Source organism: Pseudophryne corroboree, chromosome 4 (assembly GCF_028390025.1).
Source record: "Pseudophryne corroboree isolate aPseCor3 chromosome 4, aPseCor3.hap2, whole genome shotgun sequence".
In the NCBI taxonomy this organism is placed as follows: Eukaryota; Metazoa; Chordata; class Amphibia; order Anura; family Myobatrachidae; genus Pseudophryne; species Pseudophryne corroboree.
Genome location: NC_086447.1, coordinates 644,130,824 through 644,152,363, shown reverse-complemented (window position 1 = coordinate 644,152,363; position 21,540 = coordinate 644,130,824). Strand labels below are relative to the sequence as shown.

General features: G+C 44.1%; 1 protein-coding gene across 1 annotated transcript in view; it reads left to right on the top strand.

Annotated features, from left to right (window-relative positions):
* PCNX2 (pecanex 2) overlaps positions 1-21,540 on the top strand; it is an 809,726-nt gene that overhangs the window by 201,450 nt on the left and 586,736 nt on the right. The window contains exon 5 of the mRNA XM_063917734.1: positions 927-1,025. Within this exon, the coding sequence (XP_063773804.1) occupies positions 927-1,025 (99 nt within the window). The remainder of the gene's footprint in view (positions 1-926; positions 1,026-21,540) is intronic.

The window sequence follows — 21,540 nt, the reverse complement described above, 5'->3', positions numbered from 1 at the left end:
GGCGTCTTTTTTTGCCAAAAATGTTTCTTATTTGCATCACTATGTAAATAAAACGCACAAGCAGCGCATAATATAGACATGCCACATATAATTTTAATTAACAGGGCCTCTTGTGCATCTTATTTGCACAGCGATTAAATTAAGACGCATATTCCAGGGGAAGTTACTCACAAGGACACCCAACGTTAGTAAACACGCTCATGACTAGGCGTGACTAGAAGGGCTGTTTAACGTGACTGCAGCAATGATGTAGGAGGAGACATCTGTGGGGGTAATTCAGATCTGATCGCGACTGAGCGTTTTTACACAGCAGGCGATCAGATCCAGACTGCGCATGCACCACAATGTCCAGGCGCGATGGATGGTTGCAAAGGGGATCGCCGGTCAGCGATGGGTTTGTGCGAAGGATCCATTGGCACGGTCGTTCGCAAGGAGATTCACAGGAAGAGGGCGTTTGTGGGTGTCAACTGACCATTTTCAGGGAGTGTCTGGAAAAACGCAGGCATGTCCAAGCCTTTGAAGGGAGGGTGTCTGACGTCAATTCCAGCCCCGAACAACCTGATGTGATCGCAGCAGCTGAGTAAGTCAGTAAAATCAGTTTGTGCAGCTCTGCAACACATGTGTTCGCACACTTCCACAGCGAAAATGCACTCCCCGAGTAGGAATCGACTATCTGATCGCAGGACAGCAAAAATCGCTGCCTAGCGCTCAGATCTGAATTACCCCCTGTATGTGGTCTTTCCATTATTATGTAAAAAATACAGTAGCTAGTCCTACAGTTCTCGTAAGGACGCATGCATGATCACAATACTGAGTGAGCCACTCTAGGACTGTAAAACATCCAAATTACCTATCATAGTTTTAAAGTAATTCATATTGTAATATATATAAATTAGCTAATTTTTTTTTTTGCAATTTTTTTATAGCATCAGGAAGGCTAAGGGAGGGAGAATTCCAGCAGCAGGTGGAAAGGTCCTCCCCAACATATGAGGTGGAGCTTCCGGGGCCTAGTGCCAGCCCACAAGGTATGTATGTTTACCACACTTGATTGCATGATTTGCAGTACAAAAAAAATCTGAAAAATGGGTTTGTTCTGCCATGAGAAATAAAGTTACTTTGGAGACTTTGAATAAAAGCACAGTGGTGAGATGCAAGAAGACAACAGATATCATATAAGGCATTCTGTATGTATTATGTTTTCTCATACGTCCTAGAGAATGCTGGGGACACTTCAAGAACCATGGGGTATAGACGGGATCCGTAGGAGACATGGGCACTTTAAGACTTTGAAGGGGTGTGAACTGGCTCCTCCCTCTATGCCCCTCCTCCAGACTCCAGTTTAGAATCTGTGCCCAGGCAGACTGGATGCACAACTGAGGAGCTCTCCTGAGTTTCTCGGAAAAGACTTTATGTTAGTTTTTTTATATTCAGAGAGGCTGCTGGCAACGGTCTCCCTGCATCGTGGGACTTAGGGGAGAGAAGTCAGACCTACTTCTAGGGAGTTTAAAGGCTCTGCTTCTTGGCTACAGGACACCATTAGCTCCTGAGGGTTTGGAACACTAGGTACACCTAGGGGTTCACTCCCAGAGCCCGCCGTCACCCCCCTTGCAGAGCCAGAAGTCAGAAGATAGGTGAGTAGAAGAAGAAAAGAAGACTTCAGTGACGGCTTCTGAGGTACGGCACAGCGATCGCGCTGCACGCCATGCTCCCATACACAGCTCCCTGGGCAGCAATATAAACCTCTTTTTAGGCTGGCAGAATGAAATTGAAGTGCCTGGGCACAAAATTCATACCCCGCCAGCATTATTTATTTAAAAAAGAGCAGGCTGAAGCACGCCATGTGGTGGGCGGGGCTTAGCCCTCACAGCAGCGCCATTTTCTCTCCAGAGCATGCAGAGACGCTGGTCCTTCCTCACCACTGATATAACAAGTAACAGGGTGCAAAACAGGGGGGCACAGCATATTTGGTGCAATATTAAGTGATTATAAAGCGCTGCAGGTTCTGAGGCATTAAATTTATAGCGTTTCAGAACCGGAACAGGCGCTGGCTTGTGAGCTGGCAAACTCCCTCTGTGTTTCTCTGACAGGCTTTACTGTGGGTCTGTCCCCCTTTTGGCCCAGTGTGTCTGTACAGGTGTGTCGGCATGTCTGAGGCGGAGTGCTCTTCCCAGGAGGAGGCTGTGTTTTGGGCTGAAACGGCTGTGGGAGTGACCCTGTCGGCACCTCCGACTTCTGACTGGGTAAGTGTGTTGAATGCTTTGAATGCTAATATGGCTCTTATTAATAAGAGATTAGATAAGTCTGAGTCTCAGAACCAGGTATGGAAACAATCCGTGGAGGATGTGTTATCACAGGTATAGAGTGACCCCCTCGGGGTCACATAAATGTTTGCGCAGTTAGCAGACACAGATACCGACACGGACTCTGACTCCAGTGTCGACTATAGTGATACCAGATTAGACCCAAAATTCGCAAAAAGCATTCAGTACATGATTGTGGCAATAAAAGAAGTCTTACACATCACTGAGGACCCTGCTGTTCCTGATACTAGGGTCTGTATGTATAAGGGAATGAAACCTGAGGTAACGTTTACTCCCTCTCATGAACTGAATGTGGGAAAATCCTGACAGGAAATTCCTGATTCCCAAAAGGATTCAAATGGTGTATCCGTTTCCCTCTGGGGATAGAGAAAAGTGGGAGTCACCTCCCGTTGTGGACAAGGCGCTGTCACGTTTGTCTAAAAAGGTGGCTTTACCGTCTCCTGACACGGCAGCCCTTAAGGATCCTGCGGATCGTAGGCAGGAAAATACGCTGAAATCCATTTATGTCACCACAGGTACACTACTCAGACCAGCTATTGCATCTGCGTGGGTGAGTAGTGCTATCGAAAAATGGGCAGATAACTTCTCATCTGACATAGATACCCTGGACAGGGATACCATCCTTTTAACGCTGGGTTATATCAGGGACGCTGCAGCCTACCTAAAGGAAGCGGCGAGAGATATTGGCCTCTTGGGATCAAGGGCCAATGCCATGGCAGTCTCAGCTAGGAGGGCATTGTGGATTCATCAATGGAATGCTGATGCTGACTCTAAGAAAGCTATGGAGTCTCTACCGTATAAAGGTGGTGTATTATTTGGTGAAGGTCTCGCTGAACTGGTATCTACGGCTACCGCGGGTAAGTCATAATTTTTGCCTTATGTTCCTCCACAACAAAAGAAAGCGCACCACTTGCAGATGCAGTCTTTTCGGCCAAATAAATACAAAAAAGGCCGAGGTTATTCCTTCCTTGCTAATAGAGGAAGAGGAAAAGGTAAAAGATCTCTGGCCGTGGCAGGTTCTCAGGAACAAAAGTCCTCCCCGGCTTCTGCCAAATCCACCGCATGATGCTGGGGCTCCTCTGCGGGAATCAGCACCGGTGGGGGCACGTCTCAAGCTCTTCAGTCAATTCTGGGCTTGTTCGGCCGTAGACCCGTGGATTTTAGAAATAGTGTCCCAGGGGTACAAACTAGAGCTTCAAGAAGTTCCCCCTCAACGTTTTTTCAAATCAGCCTTACCAGCTTCTCTTCCGAACAGGGAGGTAATATGCGATGTAATACAAAAGTTGTGTCTAAATCAAGTTATTGTCAGTGTTCCCCCGGCACAACAGGGAGAAGGCTTTTATTCAAGCCTGTTTGTGGTCCCACAGCCGGACAGCTCGGTCAGACCAATTCTGAACCTAAAGTCCCTCAATCTTTACCTGAAAAAATTAAAATTCAATATGGAATCTCTCCGAGCAGTGATATCCAGTCTCGAGGAAGGGGGATTCATGGTGTCGGTCGACATAAAGGATGCCTACTTACACAGCCCCATATATCCTCCGCATCAGGCTTACCTGAGGTTTGCTACTCAGGATTGTCATTACCAATTTCAGATGTTGCCGTTTGGTCTATCCACGGCTCCGAGGATTTTTACCAAGGTAATGGCAAGGAGTCGCGATTATCCCTTACCTGGACGTTCTCCTGATAAAGGCGAGATCCAAAGACAAGCTGGAGCAGGACATTGCCCTCTCCCTGACAGTGCTGCAACAACACGGTTGGCTCCTAAATCTCCCGAAATCACAGTTGAATCCGACAAAACGGCTGTTGTTTTTGGGAATGGTTCCGGACACAGAAGTACAGAGAGTTTTTATTCCAGAAGAGAAGGCTTTGGAAATTCAGACTTTGGTAAAACAAATTCTGAAACCAGCGAGAGTATCAATTCATCAATGCACTCAGTTGATGGGGAAGATGGTGGCAGCCTACGAGGCCATTCAGTTTGGCAGGTTCCATGCCAGAGTGTTTCAGTGGGACCTATTGGACAAGTGGTCCGGATCCCATCTGCACATGCACCGGAAAATATTCCTATCCTCCAAGACCAGAATATCACTCCTGTGATATCAACAAGAAACTTCAGAGATATTGTTCCAGGTTGAGGGACCCTCAAGCAATAGCGGTGGACGCGCTGGTAACACCATTTGTGTTTCAGTCGGTGTACATGTTTCCTCCGCTTCCACTCATTCCGAAGGTGCTAAAGATCATAAGAAGAACAAAGGTTCAAGTGATCCTCATTGCTCCAGACTGGCCAAGGAGGGCTTGGTATCCACATCTTCAGGAATTACTCATAAGAGATCCCTAGTCTCTTCCTCTTCGAGAGGATCTGTTACAACAGGGGCCGTGCGTGTACCACGACTACGTTTGATGGCTTGGCGGTTGAGCGCCGGATCCTAGCCTGAAAGGGTGTTCCCAATTAAGTTATTCCCACACTTCTTCAGGCTAGGAAAGGAGTGGCGTCCAAACATTACCACCGTATTTGGAGAAAATATGTGTCTTTGTGTGAATCCAAGAAGGCTCCTACGGAAGAATTTCAGCTAGGGCATTTTCTCCATTTCTTGCAAGCAGGTATGATGCAGGCCTAAAGTTAGGCTCGATTAAAGTACAAATTTCGGCCGTATCGGTTTTCTTTCAAAAACAATTGGCCTCCTTTCCGGAAGTTCAGACTTTCGTGAAAGGAGTTTTGCACATCCAACCTCCCTTTGTGCCCCCAGTGGCACCATGGGATCTTAACGTGGTGTTGCATTTTCTTCAATCACATTGGTTTGAACCTTTACAGAAGGTTGAGTTGAAAGTTCTCACGTGGAAAGTGGTCATGCTGTTGGCCTTGGCGTCCGCAAGGCGGGTGTCTGAGTTAGCGGCTTTGTCTCACAAGAGTCCTTATTTAATCTTCCATGAAGATAGAGCAGAGTTGAGGACTCGTCAACAATTTCTGCCGAAGGTGGTTTCATCGTTCCACATGAACCAGCCTATTGTGGTACCAGTGGCTACTGACGCCTTTGCAGAGTCAAAATCTCTCGATGCTGTCAGGGCCTTGAAGATTTATGTCGCCAGAAAGGCTCAACTTAGGAAAACGGAAGCTCTGTTTATCCTGTATGCTGCCAACAAGATTGGAACGCCTGCTTCAAAGCAGACTATTGCGCGCTGGATCTGTAATATGATTCAGCAGGCTCATTCTACGGCTGGATTGCCGTTACCGAAATCAGTAAAGGCCCACTCTACCAGGAAAGTGGGCTTCTCCTGGGCGGCTGCCGAAGGTGGTTTCATCGTTCCACATGAACCAGCCTATTGTGGTACCAGTGGCTACTGACGCCTTTGCGGAGTCAAAATCTCTCGATGCTGTCAGGGCCTTGAAGATTTATGTCGCCAGAAAGGCTCAACTTAGGAAAACGGAAGCTCTGTTTATCCTGTATGCTGCCAACAAGATTGGAACGCCTGCTTCAAAGCAGACTATTGCGCGCTGGATCTGTAATATGATTCAGCAGGCTCATTCTACGGCTGGATTGCCGTTACCGAAATCAGTAAAGGCCCACTCTACCAGGAAAGTGGGCTTCTCCTGGGCGGCTGCCAACGGAGTCTCGGCATTACAACTCTGCCGAGCAGCTACTTGGTCGGGTTCAAACACTTTTACGAAATTTTACAAGTTTGATACCCTGGCTGATGAGGACCTCATGTTTGGTCAATCGGTGCTGCAGAGTCATCTGCACTCTCCCGCCCGTTCTAGAGCTTTGGTATAAACCCCATGGTTCTTTAAGTGTCCCCAGCATCCTCTAGGACGTATGAGAAAATAGGATTTTAATACCTATTGGTAAATCCTTTTCTCTTAGTCTGTAGAGGATGCTTGGCGCCTGTCCCAGTGCGGACTCTATCTGCAGTTCTTACTTATTAAGTTTTAGTTATGTTACACACAGTTTGTGTTTCTGTTGTAGTCAGCCTGTTGCTGACATTGGGGGTAATTCCAAGTTGATCGCAGCAGGACATTTTTTAGCAGTTGGGCAAAACCATGTGCACTGCAGGGGGGGCAGATATAACATGTGCAGAGAGAGTTAGATTTGGGTGGGTTATTTTGTTTCTCTGCAGGGTAAATACTGGCTGCTTTATTTTTACACTGCAAATTAGATTTCAGATTGAACACACCGCAGTGACCGCACCCAAATCTAACTCTCTCTACACATGTTATATCTGCCTCCCCTGCAGTGCACATGGTTTTGCCCAATTGCTAACAGAATTCCTGCTACGATCAACTTGGAATTACCCCCATTGTTCATGACGTTGATTGGATTTCTGTTAAATGCCATGTTGTACGGCGTGCTTGTGGTGTGAGCTGCTATGTATCCCACCTTAGTTTAAAAATAAATCCTTTCCTTGAAATGTCTGTCTCCCTGGGCACAGTTCCTATAACTGGAGTCTGGAGGAGGGGCATAGAGGGAGGAGCCAGTTCACACCCCTTCAAAGTCTTAAAGTGCCCATGTCTCCTATGGATCCCATCTATACCCCATGGTTCTTGAAGTGTCCCCAGCATCCTCTACGGACTAATCGAAAAGGATTTACCGGTAGGTATTAAAATCCTATTTTATGTAATCATCTGCTCACAAATATTTAGTGGAATTCACCTGTAGCTGCTGTCCGGCGCAGCAAGGATGCCACCATCTTGCCTAAGATCAGCTGAGCTACTCCAGCCAGCCACAGCTTGCCTATGCTCACATGATTCACACATCCAATCCACAGCCAGAGCTCCCTATTTAAACTGCTTCTAGCCAGATGTACCTTGTCAGTAAAAAAAGTTTCCTAGGACTCCTGGTTCCCTGTTTCAAAAGAATCTGTGGCTGAAATTGTAAATAATTGCAACATTGTATATCAATGATCTGAGCAAAAAGCAGTCTTATTATGATATGTAAGAAAAGCTGTACTGCTTTGAAGTTGTTTTTTTAAATTCACATTTTTTTTATTTCTTTTTCATATTAAAAAAAATAAAATAAGGGTATACATATTATACAAAGATATGGTCTCTTGAGTGTACATAAATAGTACAACATAAGCATTAACCAAAGAATTGTTGTTGCATCACATTACAATACACACTAATGTTAAAACATATAGATGCTCATGCATACAAAGTAATAGATTCTGCATAATCCCCCATAACGGTATCTGTACCAACTACAGCTTAGGATGTGTAATTAATATAATATTCAAGGCTGCTGAGCTCCATTATTACCATAAGAATTTATCACCGCAACTTCAAGTCCCCGACAAAACCTTGCATATACTGAATCTAGCAACTTATGCCATATACGTTTAAACTTCTTCCCTGCATTTCTAGCTACAGTGGGGCAAAAAAGTATTTGGACAGCCACCAATTGTGCAAGTTGACCCATTTAAAAAGATGATTGTGGTCTGTAATTTCCATCATAGGTACACTTCAACTGCGAGTGACAGAATCTGAAAGAAAAACCCCAGGAAATCATGTTGTATGATTTTGAAACAATTTACTTGTATATTATTGTGGAAAATAAATATTTGGACACCTACCAAGCAACAAGATTTCTGGCTCTCACAGACCTGTTACTTCTTCTTTAAGAAGCTCTTCTATCCTCCACTCGTTACCTGTATTAATGGCACCTGTTTGAACTGGTTATCTGTATCAAAGACACCTGTCCACACCCTCAAACAGTCAGACTGCTACCTCTCCACCATGGCCAAGACCAGAGAGCTGTCTAAGGACACCAGGGACAAATTGTAGAGCTGCACAAGGCTGGGATGAGCTACTCGACAATAGACAAGCAGCTTGGTGAGAACAGATCAACTGTTGGCGCAATTATAAAAAAATGGAAGAAATACAAGATCACTGACAATCTCCCTCGACCTGGGGCTCCATGCAAGATCTCACCTCGTGGGGTATCAATGATCTTGAGAATGGTGAGGAATCAGCCTAGAACTACATGGGGGGACCTGGTTAATGACCTCAAGAGAGCTGGGACCACAGTCACAAAGGTTACCATTAGTAACACACTACGTCGTCATGGATTGAAATCCTGCAGCGCCCAAAAGGTCCCACTGCTTAAGCCAGCACATGTCCAGGCTCGTCTAAAGTTTGCCAGTGACCATCTGGATGATCCAGAGGAGGACTGGGAAAATGTAATGTGGTCAGATGAGAGCAAAATCGAACTTTTGGTATAAACTCCACTCGCCGTGTTTGGAGGGAGAAGAATGATGAATGGCATCCCAAGAACACCATACCCACTGCGAAGCATGGGGGTTGAAACATCATACTTTGGGGTTGCTTTTCTGCAAAGGGGACAGGACGACAGATCCGCAATAAGGAGAGGATGAATGGGGCCATGTATCGTGAGATTTTGGACAAAAACCTCCTTCCCTCAGTAAGAGCATTGAAGATGGAACGTGGTTGGGTCTTCCAGCATGACAATGACCCCAAACACACCGCCCGGGCAACTAAGGAGTGGCTCTGTAAGAAGCATTAAAATCTGTGGAGGGAGTTGAAAGTCCGTTTTACCTGGCGACAGCCCCGAAACATGACAGATCTAGAGAAGATCTGCATGGAAGAGTGGGCCAAAATACCTGCTACAGTGTGTGCAAACCTGGTCAAGAACTACAGGAAACGTTTGACCTCTGTAATTGCCAACCGAAGTTATATTACAAAGTATTGAGTTAAACTTTTTGATTGTCCAAATATTTATTTTCCGCAAGAATATACAAATAATTAGTTTAAAAATCATACAATGTGATTTCCTGTTTTTTTTTTCAGATTCTGTCTCTCACAGTTGAAGTGTACCTATGATGAAAATTACAGACCTCTCTCATCTTTTTAAGTTGGTCAACTTGGACAATCAGTGGCTGTCCAAATACTTTTTTGCCCCACTGTATGTATACAATTTTTTCGTGTGCAGCTGTCTCATTCACCAATAACCGCCATGTACGAAAGACTGGGCCCTCGATAACCAGTTAGGACCGAGAATTCCATAAGTTTGCAAGAACACAAAGATTGATAACATATTGCCAAGTAAATATATCTAATACTTCTTTCTCTATCACACTCAACGTACATATTGTACAATAGGAGTGAGAATATTGCATGGGACCCCAGTAAAGACAATGGAACTAAGTACTCTGTCCCAAAAGGATGTAAAATAAACCCTGTGTAGCAAGAACAATTATACTTGTTGATACCAAATTGAGACAGTAGACCTGTATGGGCTACCCAGTGCAGTGCACCATAGAGAGAGCAAATGCCAAGACCCTGCTAATTTCAGTAATTGTTTTATATGAGAATCATTTATTACTTGGGATGGGCATTCTTAAATGGAGCTTGCAGTGCATGGTGAAGATGGAGATATCTATAGAAGTGGGTTTTAGGCACACCAATTCCAGTTGTAATTGAAACGATAAATGTACCCCAGATGTGTACAGTTGCCCTATCGATATCATTCCACACCTGGCCCACACTTCTCTAACCTGTACTGCTGACAGTTCAGAAAATCCCTGAGTGTGTCATAGAGGGGTCTCAAGGTCCCTGTATATTAAATATTTTGCCAGTTACGTTCCAAAGAGCTTGCTGCACTATCAATATCTTTTTCCTGCCTACAGTACCATTTAGCAACAATTGCAGGGGAGTATGTCCCAGGGACACCTATGCAACTATATGAATGTGTAGAGCATCAATTTTTAAATCTGCTATCCAAGACCTGCTTTGAAGTTTGTAAAAAAAAAAAAAAAAAATAGTGCACAGAAAAAATCACTGATACAACTCTGTAGAGTAGCAAGTACCTGATGAGCAACAAAGTCTGCAAATATACGCTATTAAATGGACACTATATTATGGACTGTGTTTGTCCTGTAAATGTCAAATTGCTTTCTAACAAATATTTAAATTGCCAGCTCTAATATATACTGTGGACGCCTGCGCATCTTATTACCATATGCTATGAATGTGCGCTATACATCGCAAAACACTGCATCCCATAAGAGAAAACAATACACCCACACATTATCAGAGTTCCAAAGCTCATTGATGTATATATTTGTTATTAAAAGGATATGTATTCAATATATCACAATGTGCAGTATATATATATATATATATATATTACCAACCATACATAGAGCTAGTCTGCTCAGGGAGGGCACCGGAGCCGATACCCTGCGGGAACGAGGAGTGCCAGACCAAGCATTGTGTTATATATATATATATATATAGTTACATGGTTACAATTTACACAGTTAGCAGTTAATACAATCTAATTCAAATACAGCCACAGCCAGTAATTCATCACCATATTTTGATCAAAATGCTCACTACGCTCCATATCACTCTCACTCAGTAAAATCATGCAGCCACTGGACAGACAGCATCTCCATCATCATCTGGGACAAAAAGAACAGCCTTCACTTGTGTCTGCAATCAGCTATATACAATGTATTTTGGGGGAGTGCACAGACTAGTCTAGGGGAGGGAACTTTCTCATTCATGATGAGTCACTGGTCAGTTCATATGCAAACCTTGAAGTCATCAAAAGGGCTGACCTGAGTTTCCTGTCCATCACATGCTTGGAATGTCCATTGGGGGTAATTCCAAGTTGATCGCAGCAGGAAATTTTTTAGCAGTTGGGCAAAACCATGTGCACTGCAGGGGGGGCAGATATAACATTTGCAGAGAGAGTTAGATTTGGGTGGGTTATTTTGTTTCTGTGCAGGGTAAGTACTGGCTGCTTTATTTTTACACTGCAATTTAGATTGCAGATTGAACTCACCACACCCAAATCTCTCTCTCTCTGCACATGTTATATCTGACTCCCCTGCAGTGTGGTTTTGCCCAACTGCTAAAAAAATTCCTGCTGCGATCAACTTGGAATTACCCCCATTGTTCTCATCAGAATTGTGGCTTTATATTCCTACATTCAATCATATCTACTAATGGCAATGTGCTACAACTTAATAACAGGCATCAAATTGATATACACATTAATCTGGTTGCTTTGATACCAAACACGACATGTCCATTTTGCTTCGTTCCAATGATGCACATACATGACGTTACTCCATTATATAATTTGAAACTTTATGATGTCTGTGTCAGGCCCGGGTGTTTTTGTGAATCCGTTAACCCGGAACCAACCACAGGTGTAGGTGCTGGGGTATGAAGAAAGCAGGGAGGACAAAGAAAGTTCCGCTTCATATATTTATTAAATAACAATTCAGTAAGGAGTTAAATGACTAGTTGTTAATCATCATTATACTGAAGTATTGCAAGAATGGCAGAAATAATATGCAAGAGAAAACTCAAAAATAAATAAAAGAAATGTTCATGGAAACATATGCAAAAGCAAGCTGAAGAATAAATGTTGGATTGTCCAAATATAAACAAGCTTTGATGCAGAACTGCAGATTGTGTTTAACTGGTTAATGCAGACATGGTGAATTAACTGTAAGAATTTGCAATGGAGTTTTGAGGGTTAACAGAGACTGTGATGAATTATCCTTGTAATGACAACATAGCAAATAAAAAGTACTGAATTGGGTTACTTGCGGGTTCCGGAGATCACTGTGAAACTGTAGTAGAAGACAAGGTGATGAATGGGTTAAATGCAGAGTTGAACAAACGAACAGCTGAGAGAAACAGAATCCTCCAGACTTTGAATGATAGGCAGACTGACAAGGTAACCTCATGCAGGACACTGGGAATCCAACTATTTCCAATAGGAATGCAATTAACTGACAGCACAGCAGAGAGCCGGTGGATCTTTCAGCAGTGAAGGCTGCAGACGGACCTCTGGGAACGGAGGCGATATCTGGACCACGGGAATCACACAGGAATGCACGGAGAGAGCTCAGAGCTAGAGCACAGCTTTGATACAACAAAGCACTGGCCCAGAGTGACATAATCCCAGCCTACTTAAAGGCAGCACAAGCACGGGATTGGCTTACACCTGCCCACAGGTGTTTTCACAAGTGCTCAGTATTAGCTATTTGGTCTCCAACATGGCCACCTCCTATACAGCAGACACACCGCAGTGCCTTAGGCCATTTGGTCCCCGCACTCACAGTTCCCAGACTCTGCATTACCTGTGCCATTGATCACGCCGTGTCCCCACACGGGCGCACAGCACCGCGAGCAACCGCACTGGCAACGGATGAACCCCAGAACCCGCAAAGGTGAGAGACCGGTTCGTGACAGTACCCCCTCTTCTACGGGTGGTCTCCGAACACCTTTGAACCTTGACAGGATTTTTGGAGAAGTATTTCTGTACCAGTCTTGGAGCATGAACATCTTCAGAGAAAACCCAGGATCTCTCCTCCGGACCGTAACCCTTCCAGTCGACCAGAAACTGTAAACGTCCATATCGGGAACGTGAGTCCACAATCTCTTTAACTTCAAATTCCTCATTCTGCAAAGAGTGAACTTTAGGAGATTTGGACTGGGTAGTACGGAACTTATTGAGAATCAAAGGCTTCAGTAAAGATGTATGAAAGGCGTTAGGAATTCTCAAAGACGGTGGCAGCTTGACTTTGTATGACACAGGGTTGAGTACCTTTACAATGGGAAATGGACCAATAAACCTGGGAGCAAATTTCTTAGAAGGAACTTTGAACTTGAGATTGCACGTAGAAATCCAAACTTGGTCTCCCACTTTGTAATTCGGTACAGCTTTACGTTTTCTATCTGCAAAAGATTTATAACGAGCGGAAGTTTTGACCAAGGACTTACGTACACAACTCCAGATGCTAGATAGACGTTGAAGCTCTTGATCTGCCGCTGGGACCTCTAGGGCTGGCAATGGATGAAACTCTGGCACACGAGGATGAAAGCCGAAGTTAATATAAAAGGGCGTAGATTCTGAAGATGAATGGAAGAGATTATTATGAGCAAATTCTGCCAATGGAAGGTAGTCAACCCAGTCATCCTGTGAGGACGATATATATAGCCGGAGAAATGTTTCAAGGTCTTGGTTGACTCTCTCAGTTTGTCCATCTGTCTGAGGATGATATGCAGAAGAAAAGTTCAACTTGACATTTAAAGATGAACAAAGCGACCTCCAAAACTTGGCCACAAACTGTGTTCCCCGATCAGAGATAATTTCTCGAGGAAGGCCATGCAACTTGAAGATTTCAGAGATGAACAATCTGGCTAGTAAAGGGGCTGATGGTAACCCAGTTAATGAAATGAAATGTGCCATTTTCGAAAATCGATCCACTATCACCCAAATGGTATTTCGCCCTTTTGATGGAGGTAGATCGGTCACGAAATCCATTGAGATATGAGTCCATGGTTGTTTGGGTATGGATAGTGGATGTAGTAGACCTGGTGGAGAACTTCTTGGACTCTTATGTTGGGCACATTTAGGACATGCTGCTATAAACTCTTGGACATCGGCTTTGAGACGTGGCCACCAATAAGACTGTTGAATAAATTTGAGAGTCTTTAGAACCCCAGGATGACCCATGAAGGAAGAGGAGTGAGCCCAGGTAAGCAGCCGTTTTCGAAGACTTGTGGCGACAAAGGTCTTGCGAAGCGGAGGAACTGGAGAGGTTCGAGTCATTAAAAAGGACGTAGGATTCACAATGGCTTGATTCGTGGTAGCATCATTTAATTCAGAAGAAGCAAAGGACCGGGAAAGGGCATCTGCCTTTTTGTTCTGAGACCCTGGACGATAGGTGAGTTTGAAATCAAATCGTGAGAAGAAAAGCGCCCATCGAGCTTGTCGTGGATTCAAACACTGAGCTGACTGCAGATACAGAAGATTCTTATGATCAGTATAAACTGTAATGCGATGTTGAGCTCCTTCTAGAAGGTATCTCCACTCCTCAAATGCCAACTTGATGGCAAGTAACTCTTGCTCACCGATTGCATAATTACGTTCTGCCGGGAGGAACTTACGGGAGAAATATCCACAGGGATGGACCTTTTTATCTTCAAAGACTTGTGACAACACAGCTCCTACTGCTTCTGTAGATGCATCCACCTCTAGTAGAAAGGGACGATTCAAATCAGGCTGTCGAAGAATGGGGGCTGACACAAAGGCTTGCTTTAAATCAGAGAAGGCTTTGATTGCTTCAGAAGACCAGTTCGTAGGATTTGCTCCCTTGCGAGTTAGGGCTGTGATGGGAGCAGCTAACGTAGAATAATTCTTGATGAATCTCCTATAGAAATTCGCAAAGCCAAGAAATCGCTGAATCCCCTTGAGAGTTGAAGGAGTGGACCAATCTCGGATAGCTTGTACCTTACCTGGATCCATACATAGCTCTGATCCAGAAATGATGTAACCAAGGAACGGTATGGAAGATACTTCAAAAGTGCACTTCTCTAACTTACAATAAAGTTGATTTTTCCTCAGACGTGTCAGTACCTCTTTAACTTGGTGACGGTGAGACTTTAGATCCTTAGAGAATATTAGGATATCATCCAGGTACACTACTAGACACTTGTAGAGAAGATCACGAAAAAGTTCATTCACATAGCTTTGAAAAACTGCAGGTGCATTACAAAGACCAAAGGGCATTACGAGGTATTCGTAATGCCCATCCCGGGTATTAAAAGCAGTCTTCCACTCGTCCCCTGCACGGATGCGGATTAAATTGTAGGCCCCTCGGAGATCCAGTTTTGTAAACACAGTAGCTCCCTTTACCCGGTCAAATAATTCTGGAATTAAGGGTAATGGATACTTGTTTTTCACAGTGATCTCATTGAGTCCACGGTAATCTATGCATGGTCGTAACCCACCGTCCTTCTTCTTAACGAAAAAGAATCCGGCTCCTGCAGGTGAAGAAGATGGTCTGATAAATCCTTTGATTAGATTTTCCTGTATATAGTCAGACATAGCTTGCGTCTCTGGGATGGATAGCGGATAAATTCGTCCCCTAGGAGGGGTTTTGCCTGGAACCAGGACGATTGGGCAGTCCCATTCGCGGTGAGGAGGTAGAGAGTCTGCTGCTTGTTTACTGAAAACATCTGCAAAAGATTGATACACCGGAGGTAGGTCGGGAAGGCTAATTGACGGAGAGGTACAATTGAGGCTAAACAGTCCTTGGTACAAGATTTACCCCACGAAAGGACTTCCATGGTTTGCCAATTGAGTTGAGGATTATGTTTCTGCAGCCAAGGTAAACCAAGTATCACATCTTGAGAGGCTTTGGGAATCACGTAGAAGGAGAGGTATTCGGAATGGAGCACACCAACTTTCATCTTGAGACATACGGTTCGATGAGTAATTATACCATCTGGAATTCGACTTCCATCCACTGCTGTAACGGCAACTGCTGCTTCCAGAGGCATGGTTTGAACTTTAGACCGCATGACAAAGGCTGAGGAGATGAAGTTCTCGGCTGCCCCGGAATCTAGGAGAGCTGAAACTTTCACTGTAGAACTTGGAACTTCTAATTGAATAGACAAGGTCGGCTCTTTCCCAGAACGTGATTCTAGAGTAACTCCTAGCTTAACCTCTCTTGAATAAGCTAGGAGCGAGAGTTTCCCGGTCGGAGTTTGCAGAATTTAACTAAGTGTTCGGAGGACCCACAGTACATGCAGAGGTTACCCTGTCGACGACGAAGTCGTTCCTCTTCTGTGAGGCGAGAGCGCCCAATCTGCATAGGTTCTTCTGTCGTTACCGGAGACTGTGAAGAAGAGTCTTGTCGAGGCCTAGGATGATAACGTGGACTGGATCGCTCTGCCCTGGATTTCTCTAAACATCGCTCCCTGTAGCGTAGGTCAAGTTTGTTACAGAGAGAAATCAATTCATCCAGTTTAGTTGGCACGTCCCGGATAGTTAAATCATCCTTGATTCTCTCTGAAAGTCCATTCCAAAACGCGGCGATCAGGGCCTCCTCATTCCAGTTTAACTCTGAAGACAACGTGCGAAACTGAATAATATATTGACTGACAGGACGTAAACCTTGACGTAGACGGAGAATCTCCAAGGATGCTGAGGTGGTCCTGCCTGGTTCGTCAAAGATTCTCCGGAAGGAAGATACGAACTCTTTGTAATTAGAGAGGATAGGATCACCTCTCTCCCATAATGGTGATGCCCACTCCAGAGCCTGACCAGAGAGGAGGGCAATAATATATGCGACCTTAGAACGAGCTGATGGGAAACTGGCGGACATCAGTTCAAACTGGATCTCGCATTGATTCAGGAATCCTCTGCAAAGTTTTGGAGTCCCGTCAAACTTACTTGGAGAGGGTAACTGCAAGCGGGACGTAGGCAGCATCACAGGAGAAGCTGTAGTGGTAACTGGGACAACCGGAGTTGGAATCTGAACTTGAGACGTTTTAATAGCTGTATGAAGAGTCTCTAAACGGTCTGCCATAGTTTGCATAAACTGCACTATTTGTGTCTGTATAGACTCCTGGTTTTCCAGACGGGAAAGGATATCTGACGTAGCACCGCCTCCTGCGAATTGGTCACTTGACGGATCCATGTGGCCAGTGCTTACTGTCAGGCCCGGGTGTTTTTGTGAATCCGTTAACCCGGAACCAACCACAGGTGTAGGTGCTGGGGTATGAAGAAAGCAGGGAGGACAAAGAAAGTTCCGCTTCATATATTTATTAAATAACAATTCAGTAAGGAGTTAAATGACTAGTTGTTAATCATCATTATACTGAAGTATTGCAAGAATGGCAGAAATAATATGCAAGAGAAAACTCAAAAATAAATAAAAGAAATGTTCATGGAAACATATGCAAAAGCAAGCTGAAGAATAAATGTTGGATTGTCCAAATATAAACAAGCTTTGATGCAGAACTGCAGATTGTGTTTAACTGGTTAATGCAGACATGGTGAATTAACTGTAAGAATTTGCAATGGAGTTTTGAGGGTTAACTGAGAGACTGTGATGAATTATCCTTGTAATGACAACATAGCAAATAAAAAGTACTGAATTGGGTTACTTGCGGGTTCCGGAGATCACTGTGAAACTGTAGTAGAAGACAAGGTGATGAATGGGTTAAATGCAGAGTTGAACAAACGAACAGCTGAGAGAAACAGAATCCTCCAGACTTTGAATGATAGGCAGACTGACAAGGTAACCTCATGCAGGACACTGGGAATCCAACTATTTCCAATAGGAGTGCAATTAACTGACAGCACAGCAGAGAGCCGGTGGATCTTTCAGCAGTGAAGGCTGCAGACGGACCTCTGGGAACGGAGGCGATATCTGGACCACGGGAATCACACAGGAATGCACGGAGAGAGCTCAGAGCTAGAGCACAGCTTTGATACAACAAAGCACTGGCCCAGAGTGACATAATCCCAGCCTACTTAAAGGCAGCACAAGCACGGGATTGGCTTACACCTGCCCACAGGTGTTTTCACAAGTGCTCAGTATTAGCTATTTGGTCTCCAACATGGCCACCTCCTATACAGCAGACACACCGCAGTGCCTTAGGCCATTTGGTCCCCGCACTCACAGTTCCCAGACTCTGCATTACCTGTGCCATTGATCACGCCGTGTCCCCACACGGGCGCACAGCACCGCGAGCAACCGCACTGGCAACGGATGAACCCCAGAACCCGCAAAGGTGAGAGACCGGTTCGTGACAGTCTGGCGCTTGATATGTTCAAATTATGTGCTGTATGAAATATGTGTCGAATCTATCTCTGTGGCATGTCTATGTAAATGCGTATGTTACCATATATTGCTGTGCTCACTGCACTTATTTGCAAGTATAGCGACTCATAATGTGTGGAGTCTGTATGTTCTCTCTATGTAATATTTTTGACTTCGACAGTCCACCCTTTGGCAGTAAACAATAACTGCCATAAATTATTAACATAAGAAAAATATGTCAGACAATAATCGGTGACCTAGACAAACGTATGTATTCATTTCGCAAATCAGACACTTGACTATATTTGGGGAAGACAGGGAGGAGGACGAGACATCCTCTATATGCACTCAGCGGTCACGGGACCACTGGTTGGGTGTGGGAAACATTCAACCTATAGAGTATGCTGGGACAGTGCTTTGGCCTATGATATCTGATTTGAATGAACATTTCACACATACATGTACCTACGTCTTCGTACACTGATGTTCGGATTCGATTGAGGTTCTGCTGGGTAGAGGGAGAAGACACAAACAAATCGTGAAAGTGACATATAAAGTTTTCATGATTTACATATTCCTATCATTTTCTGAACATTGTTTCCATTTCTGGAACGTGTGCTAGGTCTGTTTAATCATTGAACAAGGGTTATAAGAGGTGTCCTTCCTAGATAACATAAACCTTCGGAGTTCGGGGAGAGCCACTCATAAACCTTTATTCCGCATATATTAATGAGCACTTTATCTGCAATGTGTGAATAGCCATTGTCTGATTGTTCCTGATTACCTCCCAATTTCCTGAAATTGGTGAGATTTAAACATACCAAGGATTTATCTATGGTACTGGTGGATCTTAAGACTAGGGGGTCTAGTTATATTATATTCTTTGTCCACCGGTCCCCTCCCCCTTCCGTGTAATTCAAGTACCTCAGCTAACTCTAAAAAAATATGGCACTAATCCTGCATCTTTTCGTCTTAGAGGTACCTGTGAGCACATCCAGCATTCCGTTTGGTTTAAGACCTTACCCACTAGTGAGTGGTAATCACTCAAGGGATGTCTGTCACCTTATTGCTAGACTGACATCTCTGGATGCTCTCATCTTCAAATATGGTGTCCCAATAGCTACAAAATACAGTATTCCTCAGACAATAGCCTATCACGTTACCTCCGAACTCCGTAACTACTAGACCTTTGATTTTCTCTGGCTTTAACAACGGATAGGCTAATCCTGGGATCCTATAAGGAAATCACTCCTTCCTCCAGAACCAGTTCCAGTCCCACACTCGACTCCTCATGAAAAACCTCGCAAAAATAGAATGTCCTGTAAAAAAATGTTTGTCAGCGGGAAAGAGAGAAAAGAGAAATAGAACAAAACAACTCTTGTTCATAGCAAATCAATTACAATGACTGGTCTTTCTGTGATCCTTTAGCACGCTCAGGTAGTGTTCAACATGTGCCGCCTCTCACTCCTCACGGAACAGACTCTCTGGTGATACTTTTGCGATCTCACTCCATTTACGAGTTCCTTCCGGACTACCGACTTTCCTGCAATGGGAATCGTGGACCCAAGTCTCTCGGCTACTTTTACTGGGATAGTGCTGTCAACAAAACTTGGAATGGTCCTTCCCACCTGTCTATTAGGCAACCTGAGCGTAAGAACAATCACACAGTCTCTTGGTTCACAATCAAGACAGTTAGTATTTGGCATACCAGGAATCAACAGTTTCAAGTTCTTTTGTCAAGTTCTCAAATGCTGGCTCATCTCGATAAGGTACTGTACTGTCACCTCATTGGTGTATTTCTGATCATTGTGCGGATCAATCATGACATGAGGTTGTCTTCCAAAACAAAACAAAACACAAAAAACAAAAACAAATTTCGAAGAGGGTGATTCGTTAAGTGAAGATCTGGGAGTGGTTCCGATGCTACATAATACTAGTGGCAGTATCTATGATCACAATAGTCCAATTTCAAGCTTTGCTCCTACTCCTAGGTGTACCATTATCTACACACAAATTTTTGCGCAATTTTCTTTGCGGTAAACACAGCAGCATCCGTGGCGGCAGGAAATGCCTCTACCCAGTTTGAGAAAACATCAGTGCACACCAATACATAACAATAATTCTTAAAGGGTGTTAACTGTACAAAGTCGATTTGTATTACCTGAAAAGGTCCGTCTGCAGGAGGGATATGGGATGACTCTGTTGGTATTGCCTTACCAATATTCTTCTTTAAGCAAGTAAGACATGTCATTGCTTTCATTCCTGCATGAGCAGAGAACCCTGGTGCACTCCAGTAGGCTCTTACCACCTTACACATCTTTACCTAGATGAGTCAGACCGTGTGCCTCCTCAGCTAGGCTTGGGAGATCTGCTCTGGGGGCCACTGGCTTACCATGTCAATCTGTCCAAAGTCCTGAGGACTCCTGACCATATCCCTTCACCTTACAGACCTCCTTTTCCTGTAGGGAACACAAATTTGTAGCTTAATTCAATTGTTGTGTGTTTGCAATGTAGAGTACCATGAGCATAACTCAAAAAAAAAGAAAGAAAAAAAACATCTCTAGAGGAGAGAAAGACGAAGAAAATGAAAAAGAAAATGTCAGGTTTGCCATTCACCAACAGGCATATCAGTGTCTATACAAAATTTCCCTTCACCAGTATTCTCATACTTCCTCCACCCTTTGTGCGTGACAAGGCACACTGCAGTAATACTGGTGTTATCGTGCTGGTGAGATATACAGGGTTCGGGCAGAACTCTGAAGGACCAATTAGGCATGTAGTGTTTGAACTGTAATCGGGTCCATGTATTGTACCACCCTGTGTTAACGCGAAAGATGAAGAGGAAACTGTGGAGAAACAGAATAGAGGTTGGTGACAGATGAGTTTGTAGAGGTTGAGAAGATTTTTTATTAAAATGACAACTGGATTGGGCACTACGGGGAATTGATTCTCAACTATCTTGTTTATTCCCTTTAGATCCTGCACTAGCCTGTAACCCCTCCCCCCACTCTTTTTCACAGGGAAGATGGGACTATTGGCTCTGCTGGACGTCCTGACTAGGATGCGCTGCTGTAGCAGCCGCTCTATGACTGGGTATACTCCTAATTCTACCTCTGGCTTTAGAGGATACTGAGGGATTTTTGGAGCTATGCTGCCACCTTTTATTTGTACTACTACTACTGGGGCTACATTCGCCATCAATCCAGTGTCCTGTCCATCTTTGGTCCAAAGGGAACCCGGTATTTGTGAGATAATTTCCTCTACCTGTGATGGACATGAATCTAGAACAGTGTAATGCAACATTAGTCTTTGAGGGTATCTAACATACCTTGTACTTCCTGAGCGGGAGTACAATATATGTATTTCACATTTAACAAAATCTCTGTTACGTTAGTCAGGGGCCATTTCGGTTAGGAAAAAGAAGGAAAGGAAAGGGTTTAGCATTGTGGTGGCCCAATCGTGACTTCAGCAGGTTTTTTGTCAAAGGGTAATGTTGCACTTCTTTCGTTCCTCCCATTTGCCGAATTAGTGTTTTCCAGTGATCTTATCCAGATGGAGAATTTTCTATTACTGCAAAAGACAAAAAAATTAACAAGCTTCTAGGTCATGCGAAGTATTCATTCAATCCTTC